Source organism: Schistocerca cancellata, chromosome 1 (assembly GCF_023864275.1).
Source record: "Schistocerca cancellata isolate TAMUIC-IGC-003103 chromosome 1, iqSchCanc2.1, whole genome shotgun sequence".
NCBI classification, from domain to species: Eukaryota; Metazoa; Arthropoda; class Insecta; order Orthoptera; family Acrididae; genus Schistocerca; species Schistocerca cancellata.
The window spans coordinates 613,773,700-613,790,773 of NC_064626.1; the positions used below are offsets into that span (position 1 = coordinate 613,773,700).

The 17,074-nt window shown below is 39.2% G+C and overlaps 1 protein-coding gene across 1 annotated transcript in view; it reads right to left on the reverse strand.

The window, feature by feature from the left end:
• The window catches only part of LOC126090234 (ATP-binding cassette sub-family C member Sur), a gene marked incomplete at its 5' end in the record, with an annotated part of 407,614 nt that overhangs the window by 232,558 nt on the left and 157,982 nt on the right, over positions 1 to 17,074 (reverse strand). The window contains 4 exons of the mRNA XM_049906975.1: positions 108 to 283; positions 707 to 869; positions 7,163 to 7,300; positions 16,058 to 16,372. Coding sequence (XP_049762932.1) covers positions 108 to 283; positions 707 to 869; positions 7,163 to 7,300; positions 16,058 to 16,372 — 792 coding nt within the window. The remainder of the gene's footprint in view (positions 1 to 107; positions 284 to 706; positions 870 to 7,162; positions 7,301 to 16,057; positions 16,373 to 17,074) is intronic.

Sequence of the window (17,074 nt, forward strand, 5' to 3'; positions counted from 1 at the left end):
AGACATTTTTTAAACTTGTTTATATTCTTATTTTTGTTTAATTAACATAAGGCAATATTTAAGTGTAAATTAATATTTTATATTGAATAATTATTTTTTTTACTCACCACAGCACTAATGATTATTGGTACTGTCACAGGAAAAATAAATAGGGGAACAGTTAGCTGATTGAATAATGCAAGCCCTGCAAACACATTTGCAGGTGTGAGTGGCTCCTCCATTAGAAAGCAAGCACCAAATGTTACGAGAGTTACAAGAACTGATGATGCATGGGTTAAAAATGCTGAAAAGAATGGAGACATTTATAAAATCTATACCTTCTTCTTGAAAGACATATATAATGATTACAACTGCAACTGCTTAACTGTATAATGAAATCATTTTTAAGGAACAAAAGCATCAAAGAAGAATACTCAAAGTGCATGGAAAGAAAGCAGAGGAAAAAAACAATATATGGAGGAACAGATATGAAGTGAATAGGAAGATAAATGCTAAAGAGCAATGAATATCATATTATTACTCACTAGTTTTGAACTACACACCAGACGGAAAGAACTACAATTTTTATGAAACAGCAATTAATAAGATTATTCTCATTTGACCAACACTTTTAATGAGCTACAACAATGCACATTCTGGAAAACTGTTAATTAAAATACTTATGAGCACAGAAACAGAAGAATTTTTTCCACTTGAGAAAACTTACTCATTATTGCCCAATATAAAGATTCTTTGTTCAATAAGAACAGTTCCTTTCTTCGAGTTTCTAGGATTTTAGAAGCATAAATATCTTCCCAGCCATATAATTTTAGAAGTTTAATGCCTTGCAGAATTTCATTAATTTTTCTAAGTCGTTCATCACTGATTTCCTACAAATGTAGAAAAAGGATGTAGATGCATAGACAGAGCACAATAATTACATATTTATAAAAGACAAGAATTGCAGTAAGTGATATAGTCTTCTTGTTCCTGCATTGTTCTTGTTATAGCAGTATTTCACTAAGTCTCTCAATGTCTTCCACTCTCAACAGGTAATATTTCATTTAACTATTAACTTTAATCAGTAACAGGAAATTCTTCAAGCACATTATTATGCTTCTGTCATTATGACAATAGTGGACACACCACTCAAAAATCTTACAGATTCAGTGATTTTCAAAAATGACTGATTAATTTTATGAACAGACAGAAGACAGTATTCAGCAATTTTGAACATAATAACTCCTTTGAATAATAAAGTCATTAAACATTTAATTCCACATCCTACAAAACTTTTATAATTTCAAGCTGATTCATAAATGATGACATTGCTTCATAGATAGATATATAACAATTTTTGGAGTACTGATTGCATAATTTTACTCGGCCCATGAATGCACGATGTCGAGAGTGGAAGGTTGTGATTGGTTCATAGGAAACTGGCTGCTGATACAAGCCCTGCCTCCTCCTCCCAGAGCAGCCAGTGTATAGGTTATAAAAGAAATTAAAATACAGGGTGATTCAAAAAGAATACCACAACTTTAGGAATTTAAAACTCTGCAATGACAAATGGCAGAGCTAAGCAATATCTATCGGCGAATTAAGAGAGCTATAAAGTTTTATTTAGTTGTACATTAGTTCGCTTGAGGCACTGTTGACTAGGCATCAGTGTCAGTTGATGCTAAGATGGTGACCGCTCAACAGAAAGCTTTTTGTGTTATTGAGTACGGCAGAAGTGAATCGACGACAGTTGTTCAGCATGCATTTCGAACGAAGTATGATGTTAAACCTCCTGATAGGTGGTGTATTAAACATTGGTATAAACAGTTTACAGAGAATGGGTGTTTGTGCAAAGGGAAAAGTTCTGGACGGCCGAGAACGAGTGATGAAAATGTAGCACGCATCCAGCAAGCATTTGTTCGCAGCCCAGGAAAATCGACTCGCAGAGCTAGCAGAGAGCTGCAAATTCCACAATCAACTGTATGGAGAGTCCTACAAAAAAGGTTAGTTATGAAACCTGAACGTCAACTACCCGAGGCGATGGATCGGCCGCCAGGCAGCCCGTGACAGAGCACTTCATCACTGGCCTCCAAGAAGCCCTGATCTTACCCCCTACAATTTTTTCTTATGGGGGTATGTTAAGGATATGGTTTTTCGGCCACCTCTCTCAGCCACAATTGATGATTTGAAATGAGAAATAACAGCAGCTATCCAAACTGTTACGCCTGATATGCTACAGAGAGTGTGGAACGAGTTGGAGTATTGGGTTGATATTGCTTGCGTGTCTGGAGGGGGCCATATTGAACATCTCTGAACTTGTTTTTGAGTGAAAAAAAATACTCTTTGTAATGATGTATAACAGAAGGTTATATTATGTTTCTTTCATTAAATACACATTTTTAAAGTTGTGGTATCCTTTTTGAATCACCCTGTATAATGAATTAATATGTCACACAATTGACACAAAAGTCAATGATAAGTCAGTAGAAGAACCAGGTACAGCTTCCTTGTTCATTTCTGTGAAAAATACACTACTGGCCATTAAAATTGCTACACCAAGAAGAAATGCAGATGATAAACGGGTATTCATTGGACAAATATATTATGCTAGTACTGACATGTGATTACATTTTCACGCAATTTGGGTGCATAGATCCTGTGAAATCAGTACCCAGAACAACCACCTCTGGCCGTAATAACGGCCTTGGTATGCCTGGGCATTGAGTCAAACAGAGCTTGGATGGCGTGTACAGGTACAGCTGCCCATGCAGCTTCAACACAATACCACAGTTCATCAAGAGTAGTGACTGGCGTATTGTGACGAGCCAGTTGCTCGGCCACCATTGACCAGACATTTTCAATTGATGAGAGATCTGGAGAACGTGCTGGCCAGGGCAGCAGTCGAACATTTTCTGTACCCAGAAAGGCCCATACAGGATCTGCAACATGCGGTCGTGCATTATCCTGCTGAAATGTAGGGTTTTGCAGGGATCAAATGAAGGGTAGAGCCACAGGTCGTAACACATCTGAAATGTGACATCCACTGTTCAAAGTGTTGTCAATGCGAACAAGAGGTGACTGAGACATGTAACCAATGTCACCCCATACCGTCACGCCAGGTGATACGCCAGTATGGCGATGACGAATACATGCTTCCAATGTGCGTTCACCGTGATGTCGCCAAACACGGATACGACCATTATGATGCTGTAAACAGAACCTGGATTCATCCAAAAAACTGTGATGCAGTGTCAAGAATAACCGCAGCCATTGTCTCCGAGCTGACAGTCCATGCTGCTGCAAACATCATCGAACTGTTCATGCAGATAGTTGTTGCCCATCTGTCGACTCAGGGATTGAGACATGGTTGCACGATCCATTACAGCCATGCAGATAAGATGCCTGTCATCTTGACTGATAGTGATACGAGGCCATTGGGATCCAGCACGGCATTCCGTATTACCCTCCTGAACACACCGATTGCATATTCTGCTAACAGTCATTGGATCTCAACCAACACGAGCAGCAATGTCATGATATGATAAACCGCAATCACGATAGGCTGCAATCTGACCTTTATCAAAGTCGGAAACGTGATGGTACACATTTCTTCTCCTTACACGAGGCATCACAACAACATTTCACCAGGCAAAGCCGGTCAACTGCTGTCTGTGTATGAGAAATCGGTTGGACTCTTTCCTCATGTCAGCACGTTGTAGGTGTCACCAACAGTGCCAACCTTGTGTGAATGCTCTGAAAAGCTAATCATTTGCATATCACAGCATCTTCTTCCTGTCGGTTAAATTTCGCATCTGTAGCACATCATCTTCATGGTGTAGCAATTTTAATGGCCATTAGTGTATTAACAAAACTAAGCACAACCCCATACACAGATCAAGGCTATATCCCCAGTGGATACTTATTGTTATCATATACAATTCTGTCACATAGCTAAGGTCCACAATGAGCATAAATGTTCTGGAGTGGAATGAATTCAAGAGACTTTCAATGTCACAGACGGCCAAAGTTTTCCAGTGATCACAGAAGGCCCAAGTAAAACAGTGCAACCAGTATGAGGAACTAAAGCTTATTTTCCTACTTTACATAGATTCATATACAGCTCTTCTTTCTTGCAAATAAGGCAGTTCTGACATGCAGTTCAATCTGTTGTAATCCTATATAGTGATTGGGTCCACACCATCCTTAAGAGGCCAGCTCACATGGGCACAGACAGCACGCCAAGAACTGTGCCAAGTATATATGCCAGTTTGACGGGCCCTTGACAACTTTAATGTTTCTGTGACTATGCATCACATCACTGTTAGACTGTTCTTGTACTTACTACCGTGTCATTCATTGTGTCTGTATTTTCCTTTGTGTGGAAGTGCATTGAAAGTTTGTTATTGGGAATTCTAATACTGTGTTTGTACAGTGTTACAATATTTTTGGTGATGTGTGTGGTGTTCTTCCCAACAAGTCTCATTTGGTTAGATGCCATGAAAATTTTTGGATTCTCTAGTTCTGATGAAGTTCATCTGGTATCAAATGAATTTCTCTGGAGCAATTGACAGAAATCACAGACAATCCAAATCTGGATGGCCGGATACAATTGTGAGCCATCCTCCTAAATGTGAGTCCAGTGTGCTAACCATCACATCACTTTGCTCAGTGGGATGTAAGAGATCATTGCTAATTTGTACTTACAATCTATGGAGAGCACAGAATCATATCATAATTATGGTCATATGAATCACAATTCAGCCTTTAAGCGACTGATGTGTTGCATAGTATTCAACTTAAAACTCAGGAATCCATCCAGGAGTATCGTATAACAGGATTGTTTCAGACTGGAGGAAGCCATGTGTATTCTCTTACAGATGTTTTAAATTTGTGGAATGGTATATTTTGGTTGAAATGACATTAAAATGGAATAGGAACATCTACATTAAGGAGATGGACCTTCAGGTTTTGCTGTTAAAATCTCATCTTGATGAATACCACGACATTACTAGCCCTTTTTTTCAAGTAGAGAATTTTATTCACATCCACTGAGTTAAAATTGTGACTACATGGCATGAGGACTATTCAATCAGATTTCTATGAAGTCCCCAGATTTTAAATCTATTGGAATGTCAAAAACTGATGTACAGATAAAGAAGTCATACATTGTCTGATTTATTACTAGTTTTGTTCAACAGTCACAAGCATCTTAAGATATTTAATGTCCTGTTGCCATCTGTAGATGCTTGTTCCTGATGAGTGAAAGGAGTACTAAATCAAATACTGCCTGACATGTGGCAGTTCTACCAAACCAAGATTTACGGCAACCTGCTGGGATAACCAAATTTGTGGTACTGTAGTACCACTTTCTTTTCAATAATATTTATTCTGATTTTGGGCTGCAAAGTACAGGACTCATATTTCTCAAATAGTTACACTATACAATGGTGCAGTTGCAAAATCTTCTATCTTTTCAAATGTTTCCACAACATAATAATATTTTACATAGTTTAATGAGATAATGTTGTGGTGCAAAAATAAGTTATCCTGTAGATTTCACTTCCAAAACTGCACGGCATTTCATATATTTTTCAAAATATTATTTATTCACTTGTTCAAAAAAATTATTTGTTCACTACACTGAAATTATTGTTGCATCCCCAAAACATACTTTTCATAACTACATTCACATCATAGAAAAAACTAAATACCTACTGTCTTAAACATGTGGCATATTTGAAAATTTGAAAAGTCATAGTTGACCTTTATTGAAAACAATTATTTTACTAATTTCATCCATACATTTTTGTAAACTTCAAAAGATATGGTTTTGTTTAAACTGTCCACTACTGAAAGATAGGAGGTCAATATAATTATTAATTTGAACCACTTCCATTTCTAAAAAATACTAGACCCTTTGGTTCTAACAAATAGAATTAAATCTGTGCCAAAGCTTTCAGTTGTTTTACAGCATTGTTGGCCTGCCATCTAGCATGTAAATTGCACCAAGAGAATCAGTAGCTGGCAGCATGTGTATGCGAATATTGTTTTGGCTTTAAATGGACTCTGTGCCAGATGTGGTTAACATTGAAAAGTTTTACTTATAGAGGTGCTCTCTTTTAGTATAAAAAGAGTGTTCAATGTTAATTTTTGGTGTCATGGCAACTAACAGAAATGTGAAATTAAACATCATGCAGTGTCATTGTGAAAAAGCTCCTTTGCTATGAAATATAAAACCCAGGACTTCCATTTCATCACTAGACAAAGAAGAAATGAGCCTTAAATTTGGAACCATCGCAAAGATGTATATAAAATTTTACTCGTATGATTATTCTTCTACGAATTTCAGTTTACATCATCCCTATTCTACAATATTAAGCACATACTGAAATAGCAGTGTCTAATGCTAGAAGAGCCAATGATAATTCAGGTACGTAACTGCAAGAGTGAGTCTTATATAAAACAAAGAAAGGATGACATTCTACAGTTCACCTTCACATTAATTTCTAATGGTTGTGATGCCCCCAGCAAGTGGTGCCTGCAGGTGCTGTTTCTGGCTAACACCGAAGAATTATGTGCCAGCCAACCATCAGGGTTCATACACTCATAAATAACAAGTCAGTTCAACCAAAACTTAAACCTGGATACCTAATTTTTGTGAGCAGTGTGTTACCAACTGCCCTATGCAAGCAAGCTTAACATATTTGAAATTCAACTCACCACTAGTTCTTCTCTATCCCATTCACACAGAGGCTCTCCTACTAAGCTGCTGGAGTAGCACAATTGAGAAAATAGACATAGTCCCAGTTCAAATTTCTAATGCTGCACTGAACTCTTATTGTATTCCATACTTGTGTAATGTCCGTTTCATCCTTATCCATTGTTGTACCAATCAGCTTAACCTGATAATTATGTTCTCATAATCTACTGTGTGTGTCAGTGTGACACAATAATTACAGTCTAGTTTTAGAGTATGTGTTCTCATCTTTTTCTATTTCTCTCCAGCTCTAGCCAAAAGAATCAATTATTACAAAAGCATGTTGCAGTTATACTGTTTAACATTCCATGATTGTTCTTTTGCTTGGTGTGTTTACATACATAGATACAGATATAAAAAGCATGTTTTTCATTATGTTATGTGAATTTGTTTTTCAAAAAGTTTTATATTCTTTGTTAGACTTACTGTTATTGATTTTGAGTTCACAGACATCTTTTTCCCAACAAAAAGTTGTAGTGGTGTCATGGCCATTATACAGACTGCTGATCCAATTAATGCACTAATGCCAAGTTTTGTGTACAGTAAATACATTAGTACAGCTATCTGAAACATAATATCAGTACTTTATCAGTATATTGATTGTGGCTTGAAGTAACAACATGAAGGATAAACATAGAAATTTCCATGTTTACACAAAAATTTTTGTCATAACAGCAGGTTTTGGATGTGAAAATGTCAAAAGGATCATTTAATTTCTTATTTTCATTCACTAATGTATTATGGTATCATATTCTGGGGTAACTCATCACAGAGAAAAAAAGTGTTGTTGTACAAAAGTGTGTAACAAGGATATTGAGAAGTGTTCCCTCCAGAAACTCTTGTAGACAGCTCTTTAAAGAGTTCAGCATATTGACAACTGCTTCACAGAAACATTTACTCCTTTATGAATTTTGTTATTAACAATCAGTCGCAGTTTGCATACAACAGTGACATTCATAAATATAATACTGTAAGGAGAAGTGATTTACACTAAATGGTCAGTATGTTGGCATATTTTCCTCTGAGAAGATGTACTACAATTTTAAAATAGATTCATTCATTATGGCAGCAAAAGATAGATTGCTGAAACAAGACCTACATCCTCCAGGTCAAATTCAGGATCCAGCAGAAAGACCTCCCAAATTTCAAAAGATAGTTACAAACAAAGACATACAGAATTTATTTGTGGACAACAAATAGTATGCCATGTTACATTACTTGATTTTAATTATTACAGTCCTGGAAATTGAAATAAGAACACCGTGAATTCATTGTCCCAGGAAGGGGAAACTTTATTGACACATTCCTGGGGTCAGATACATCACATGATCACACTGACAGAACCACAGGCACATAGACACAGGCAACAGAGCATGCACAATGTCGGCACTAGTACAGTGTATATCCACCTTTCGCAGCAATGCAGGCTGCTATTCTCCCATGGAGACGATCATAGAGATGCTGGATGTAGTCCTGTGGAACGGCTTGCCATGCCATTTCCACCTGGCGCCTCAGTTGGACCAGCGTTCGTGCTGGACGTGCAGCCCACGTGAGACGACGCTTCATCCAGTCCCAAACATGCTCAATGGGGGACAGATCTGGAGATCTTGCTGGCCAGGGTAGTTGACTTACACCTTCTAGAGCACATTGGGTGGCACGGGATACATGCGGACGTGCATTGTCCTGTTGGAACAGCAAGTTCCCTTGCCGGTCTAGGAATGGTAGAACGATGGGTTCGATGACAGTTTGGATGTACCGTGCACTATTCAGTGTCCCCTCGACGATCACCAGTGGTGTACGGCCAGTGTAGGAGATCGCTCCCCACACCATGATGCCGGGTGTTGGCCCTGTGTGCCTCGGTCGTATGCAGTCCTGATTGTGGCGCTCACCTGCACAGCACCAAACACGCATACGACCATCATTGGCACCAAGGCAGAAGCGAATCTCATCGCTGAAGACGACACGTCTCTATTCGTCCCTCCATTCACGCCTGTCGCGACACCACTGGAGGCGGGCTGCACGATGTTGGGGCGTGAGCAGAAGACGGCCTAACGGTGTGCGGGACCGTAGCCCAGCTTCATGGAGACGGTTGCGAATGGTCCTCGCCGATACCCCAGGAGCAACAGTGTCCCTAATTTGCTGGGAAGTGGCGGTGCAGTCCCCTACGGCACTGCGTAGGATCCTACGGTCTTGGCGTGCATCCGTGCGTCGCTGCGGTCCGGTCCCAGGTCGACGGGCATGTGCACCTTCCGCCGACCACTGGCGACAACATCGATGTACTGTGGAGACCTCACGCCCCACGTGTTGAGCAATTCGGTGGTACGTCTCCCCGGCCTCCCACATGCCCACTATACGCCCTTGCTCAAAGTCCGTCAACTGCACATACGGTTCACGTCCACGCTGTCGCGGCATGCTACCAGTGTTAAAGACTGCGATGGAGCTCCGTATGCCACGGCAAACTGGCTGACACTGACGGCGGCGGTGCATAAATGCTGCGCAGCTAGCGCCATTCGACGGCCAACACCGCGGTTCCTGGTGTGTCCGCTGTGCCGTGCGTGTGATCATTGCTTGTACAGCCCTCTCGCAGTGTCCGGAGCAAGTATGGTGGGTCTGACACACCGGTGTCATTGTGTTCTTTTTTCCATTTCCAGGAGTGTATGTGTGGTAAATGGCATCCTCCATCATTGACCCATTGACTAAGCCTTTCCCAGAAGTTATCCATAGTTCTTCACATCATTTATGGTGGAAACTGCCACCTTACATGACTGCAGGGTTGTGGGATAATGTTTGTGCATTTGAACCTTATAGTGACCCCAAAGAAAAATATCACAAGGTGATAAATCAGGTAAACTCTGGGGCCAGGCAATGTCTCTGCATAAAGAAAGAAAATATCCAGGGAACAATTCTCTCGAAATTTCATGGGAATGCTGAGAGATGTGAGCTTTGGCTCTGTATCATATGAACAAGCCTTCTCCCTCTTCATGGTGGCCAACAAACTGGTTTAATTTCGGTCCCTATCATGTGACAGCAGCAATTTGAATTAACTGGTACTGTTACACCATCTTCTTCAAGAAAATACAGACCCCACACACCTAATTCAGCGACAGCACACCGAACTGGCACATGATAGTTGTGAAATTATCATTGGTGAAGTTCCTGAGGGTATTCTGCTGCAGCGGAAATTTTGTTTATTTACAGTATCTGACAAGTGTTAGTGGGCCTCATCAGAAGAAATCAAAACAATGCTTGAGGGAATGCTCTGAAGAATTTCTTCCAAACAGCCCTGTGAGTTTCAAAATCTCTCTCACTTCCTTCTTGGTGAACAATCATTTTGTAAGAGTGCATATAAAGGTCTGTGCACTTGGTCCTGTCAGAAAATCTCAGGACCCACATTGTCTGCTGTTGTTACAGTCTGAGGTTAGCCATTATATTTTTTGTTCAGTGCAGAACCTGATGCTCTAAAGTTTGACACCCAAATTTGAATAGTTTTTCTATCAGAAACAGAATCATGTCAGCCAAGTTCAAAGTGAATGTGAAATGCTCAATGAGCATCAATCACAGACCCACCATTACAAATATACCCCTCCTCGACAAACCCAGAATGCTCACCTGGCCAAGCCATTGCACCTTCTGAAAATGGCACATCCACCACTATCGACTGAACTCCTCCACATCAGTAACCCCAGCACAACTCACACAGTGGCCTCTCCAAATACGAGAGATTTTTTTGCCAGACCCTGTACTCACAGTATACACATGGTGTCCAAGTGGCTCTGTTACTGGTCCTGTTCTGTTAACATAGTTCATAAATGGTACATGGGCTTTCACGGACTCATAACATAGTTCTGGCTTGCATGATTACCTCACACAAGAAAGACTATTCTGGTCTGGGGCTGGACTTTCTGGACTTATAGTGACTGGGGTGTGAACAGTTCAGTATTTCAGAAACTATGTAATAGTTTCAAAAACTGCTAGGTTAGCTCTTGCTAATTTGGATGAGCTAATTTGTATGCCCAGGAGGTAGAAGAGCCAGATGGCTATTGGAGCAGATGTATGCCCAGTGGGCAGAAGTCCAGATGGCTATGGGCATTCATGTATGTCCAGCAGGCGGAAATTCCAGACAGTGAATGGCATTCATATACATCCGAGCTCAGTAGCAGGTAAACGTACACAATAGAACAGGTACTCACTGTTGTCCTCATTTCTGACAACAGTCTCATTATCTGGTTTTCTTTGTAATATAGGAATGCACTTTAGTTTTCTCCTGCTCTGGCCCCTTACTGTTTACGAGTCTAACATTTGGCCAGTCCTCTTTTTGCTTCTGATGAGACGACAGTGTTCGCGTGTGTAGCCTTTGCCATGTTGGGACACAATTTATTGGACAAGGAATTAATGGATATTCTTATGAATAGTAGTGATGAAGATTGTAGTGATACTTTGGAACTTTCTTCCAACAAAGAGTTGGATGCATCTGGATGTATTGCTGAATTGTCAACGTGACAAACAGAAGATTCTTCCTCTGAAGATGGAAAAGAAGATGAAGCAAGTGAAACTTTATCAGGAAAAAGAAAGTATGACTGGATGGAGAATCATCCAGTGATGAAATAATATCATTTTGTGAACACATTTAGTGGGTTAAAAGCAAACTTCAAAGAGTCAGCAAGTCATTTAGATTTTTCCCCCATCTGCCATCTCTATACAGATCAACAATTATTATAAATTTATAACTGAGAAAATGATGACAATACCCAGATATTAGCATGCTAGAAACATAAAGAGCCAGCAGAATTTTATTGCTTCCAAGTGTGTTGTCTTCTTATGCCTAGAAGTAAAAAGTTAGAAGCAGTGACAATTCCACTGCATCTCAAGATATTCTTGTAAAAATACATCTCATTGAAGATCACACAAAAAATAAATTCCGTGAGGCAGTAGTACCCTTTGAAGATCTATTGATCGATGAAAGTCTCCTACTTTTTGAAGGAAGGCTCTGATTTAAGGAGTACATTCCAAATAAACAAAGCCATTTTGGCGTTACAATTTTCATCCTTTGTGATGTACCAACAATTATATTTTGGATTATATTGTATACATTGGTGCCGCCATGGAAATAGAATCTTGAAATTCTGATTGTGGAAAATCAGGTGATGTTGTTGTGAGTTTGTTGTTGCCATACTTCAACAAAGTTCATACCATTTATTGAGACAATTGGTATTTTAGCCCCAATTATTCCTGTGGCTCCATGATAAATGTAAAAATGCCATTGGAACAGTACACAAAAACAGGATACATCTAGCACCATTTCCAGACAAGCTGAAAAATAGGGAAATACAGATCAAGTCCTGTGGAACATTAATAGCACTAAAATGGATAGACACAAAAGAAGACTGGATGCTTTTCACCGTAAATGGACCAGAGTTTATGGAGACAGAGAAAAAAGAACATAGAATGGGCCAAAACAAACTGAAACCTACCTGTGTTGTCAGCTATAATAAGTCAATGGGTGCAATCGATGAGACAGACATGCTGTTATCTTCTATACAGTGCATCCGAAAGACAATGAAACAATACAAGAAAGTATTCTTCTTGGAAATAATCTGTCAGTTGCTTGATAAATTTCATACTCAAATGTGTAAAAGTGCAATCCCATGGACAACCAAAGAAGAAAGTCCATTCCAACAGCAGAATAAAGAGGGACAGTATCCAGGATTCCTCGTAGCAATGGAGAAAAAGGAGATTCCTCAGAGATCCTGTGTAGTATGTACTGCTCGTTCACAGTGAAAAGTGACACACATAAGATGCAAAAAGTTGATGTGGCTCTCTGCATGGTGCCATTTTTCAAAAAATATCACACACTAAAGAAGTATTAGGATGTTTTAGTAACTGGGTACATTTCAAGTAAAGGAAAGTAAAAAATAAAAATAAAAAGTAAATAAAAGTAAAAAAATGGTTTTCACTCAGCCAGTAGCAGTACAGAGCCTGTGTCAAAAATGAGGATGGGAAACCACTAAAGTAAACTGTACTGAATGTGATGAGCTGAAAAAGAAAACAGCAAGAAAGAAGAAGGCAGACGTTTACTATTTGATTTCTTACTGTTGAGAATCACTTTAGTCTTTAATTACAAATGAACCCATGGGTCTATCGCAAAATGAGTTATCCGAATATATTTTTGTTTAACTGTGAGTCCGGATACATGACACATTTTGGTTTTAAATCGCTGTAATTATTTATTATTTAAGATAGTAGCAAGAATTGTCCGAGATTTGGGAGTTTTTGCTACGCACTACTCACTTTAAAATTATGTATCTTGAAACACATTTGTTCGATGTTAATGAAATTTTAATATGTTGTAGACACCTAAATCAACGGTGTAGGAATTACTATTAAAAAAGTTCCTATCATTTTTATAAACCCACTGTTTTTCAGCCCATAATAAACATGTAATTAAAACTCTTGGTTAGTTTCGAAGAGTGTCATGACACATTTCAGAAACTTAAAAATACCTTGCTTGATGACAGATGTTTAGTACCTCTTGATCCTGCCAAACTAGTGATTTTGCAAGTAGACGCTTCCTCTTACCGAACTGCAGCTGTGCTTTCACACAGAATTGATACACAAGACAGACCTATTGCTTTTGCCTCAAAGTAGTTAAATCAAACTCAGTGCAATTATTCACAAATTGAAAAAGGAGCTGCCACTACTGTGTATAGTGCAACAAAACTCCATCACTATCTGTTTGGTCGCAAGTTCTGTTTAGTGACAGATCACAAGCCTTTGCACTCCTTGTTTCATCCATCAAAGCTGGTTCCTATATGTACTGCTTAAAAATTGCAACATTGGGCTTTGTTTCTATCCCAGTATCAGTATGAAATTGTGTACAGACCTGCAGCAAAGCACGGCAATGCTGACGCCCTTCCAATTGTCCCCGGCTCTGATTTTGATTCCTCTGATGTATCTTGTTGCCAAATCAATGTGCAGGACTCTGAATTGTTGCAGTCTTTTCCACTGAAGACAGAAAAATTGCACAGACGACAGAAGCAGATACTGAGCTGAAGATTTTGTTGCATTACATTCACATGTCTTGGCCTCACTTATTGGACAGTATTCTGAGCTCAATAGTGGCCAATACTTTGTTCATTGGCATAATCTTGCAGTATAACAATGCATGATGTTAGTACAATCTGACAGTGGACAATTGCATGAGCTCATTCCCGCAGTGTTGCAAAATGCTTTGTTACAATTGCTTCACCAAGGACACTGGGGAATTGTTTGCACTAAACAGTTAGCACGCCACCATTGTACTTGGCAGGGCAGAGGCATCCTCATTGAATAGATGACATCACAGTGTTGCGTATGCATGGTAAACCAATTTGTTCCACCACAGACCTTTGTAGCTTCGCCTAAGATGCAATCACCAAAGCATTGGGTGCACATTGACTTTGCAGGACCATTCTGGAACACCTGTTGGCTTTTGTGGTGACTCTTTTAGCAAGTTTCCATTTGCAGTGCCTATGAACTCTACCGCATCACATAGCACCATTCAAGTGTTGTCCTCAATTTTTTGCCTTGAAGGATTGCCTAAAGTCATTGTTACAGTCAATGGACCTCAGTTCACATCACATGACTTTCGACAATTTTGTGAATGAAATGGCATTCGTCATCTAACAAGTAATCGTTTCCATGCCCAGTCCAGAATGCTTCGTACACACTTTTAAACAACAAATGGCCAAGCTTCGCACCTCCCACCCATCTCCCACACATGGGTACAGATGTTGCAACTCTTTTCTCACCTCCTATCACTCCCACGCACGTGACAGACCATCACCAGTGGAACTTCTGCATGGCCGCTTCACTTGCTCCACCCGCCACAACATTTGGAACTGCCATTGGTCCACAAGTATTACTTTGCACTGCACAATCTTGTTCTTTACAGGGTTTTTGGCCATCGTCAGTGCTGGGAGCAAGGTGAGATCCAGAAACGCATTGGCACATATATGTATCTAATTGCAGGTTCTGATAATTTGCAGCACCATCACCAGTATCTAATTTGCATTTGTCATTTGCCCCATGACTCTGCTGCTTTTCTTTCCCCAGATTCACGGCCTCATGAGACCACCCACAGGTGAGGATGAGCCAATGAACATCGCACCCTCACCTCTGTCTCCACCGTCACTGTTCTCCGACCTTATGGACTTGGACCCACCATCACTGTCTTTGCCCCAGGAGACGCCCTCAGGACTGGACGTGTATATTGAGTAGTGTTTCCAGGAGGATGTTTCGCTGCTCTCACAAACCAGATGGTTGGGTACGGCTGGGAGTACACCATCCTCCACAGCTACGTCTCCCAGCTCATCTCTACATCCAGCTTCCTGCTGCCACACACCCTCCTCCCCCCCCCCCCCCCACTCCACCCCTCCCTTCGAAACTACTGGCTCTGTGGCTCTGTACAGGCTGCAATGCTTTACTTTGCTAAACACTGTTGTTGTTGTTGCTAGGATCATGTGAATGACAGTGGTGTTCATTACTTGTAGCTAGAGTTGTAAAATTACCATAGGCTACTGTAGCATACTATAAGCAGGCATAGACTATGGTAGTTTTCTAGTTTTCTTAGTAGCTTTGGTCAGTTAAGATCATATCCACAATGCCTGTACATTAGGTGTCATAACAATCACTTTCTTTATGTATATAATCAGCATCTTGCTGTGGTTACATAAAAATGCAGAAGATAGGCACTCAACTAATTCTTATTACTTTTAAAACTCAGTTCATGTTCTGTAAGGATATAAAATACGCAGTGGACTAACTCTGAATGATGTGCAGTTCTAATTATGCACAAAATAAACAATCAAACAAAGAAAATGTGAACAGAAATAGTCAGCTCCCAGTTCCTCTCTTACACATTCATTTATTTATGTTCCTTTCCCTGCCAATGCTACCAATAATGGACCTATCATTTACTACATTGTTTATGTAGTGTACCAAATCCACCAAACTGTAGTTTTGGTAGAGCACAATTCTACTGCTAGCCATTTTGACTGTAGCTACAGTTACAGTGCAACTATATTTCTGAAATATTTATTCTGAACAAAGTCCTAGAAAAATTACTGAAAGTCACTACTATTGGACAGATCCTCATTTATCAAAGGACTGAATGCTTTTGCCTATTAGCCATCCATGTTGCCTCTTATCAGAAATATTCAGACCATGATGTTTATATTGCTTATCAGTACTTCCCTCGAACAATTATACCAATATCAATTTAATATTTCATTTGTGTGCAAAGCAGAATGTTAACAGTTAAACATTAAACAGTAAAATACTTGCCTTCAGTGGAATTGCCCAAATATAATGTCCAATCCAAAAAAATGACATTATGTTGAATGAATCTTCTGACATCAAGTTTGTTATTGTTCCAGTATCTATTGCTGTTTGACATTTCACATGTTTTTCCATGGTATGCTTGACTGTACCATTTGATAAATCATGACTACTTTCTGGTCTCTTCTCTTTTATGCCTGCATTGTGACTATTAATCAGACCACCTGATTTATGTAAATATATTGGCTGCTGTTCATGCTCATCCTTGTGTTCTCTTATTGCCCATACACAAAGTTGCAGTGATTTCTTATATACCAAGGCCTGGAAAGAAAATAACCACACATAAGAAAGAGGATGCTGCCAGTAAGGTACTCACTTCTTACTTCTGCAGTACAACACATTAGTTTAGTAATTATGTAACTACAGTCTAAGTAAATTATTTGGGGGCCACAGGTGTTATTAACTATTAATATCTATGTTTCAAAGAGTTAATTTTCAAATTTTACTGCAGTGTTAAGATATATATTTAAAAAAGGAAAATGGTTGGAGCTTCTCTAAAAAAAACAGGCCAGTAGATATAAGACAATTGTAATGCAGTTCCAAAGCAAAATTTTATAATATTTTAATTATTTTAATTTAATCAACTGTGGGTTCTTGGCGAAACATTGTAAATTAACTAAACAAACACTGTTTCTTAGCCTTGTTTCACAATTTATTATTAATGTTATTGCAGAATCTAGGTTTCGGGTTATAAGCCAATTTCCAAGTACATTACTGATTCCCATAGATGATAATGCATAGATAAACATGATGACAAGGAAAAGATAATCTCAACTTCTTAAGGTATTGATCTATAGCTTAATGTACAATTACATTCGATGACCATTTTTTAACAAATCACATACATGATTACATATTCGCAAATTATACAACAGTGACCGTATTAAAATTATGCATAAGCCAAGATACTTTTAATTACAATGGACTGGGGCCCAAAGTTTTGCTTCTATCCTGGAGTTGTGA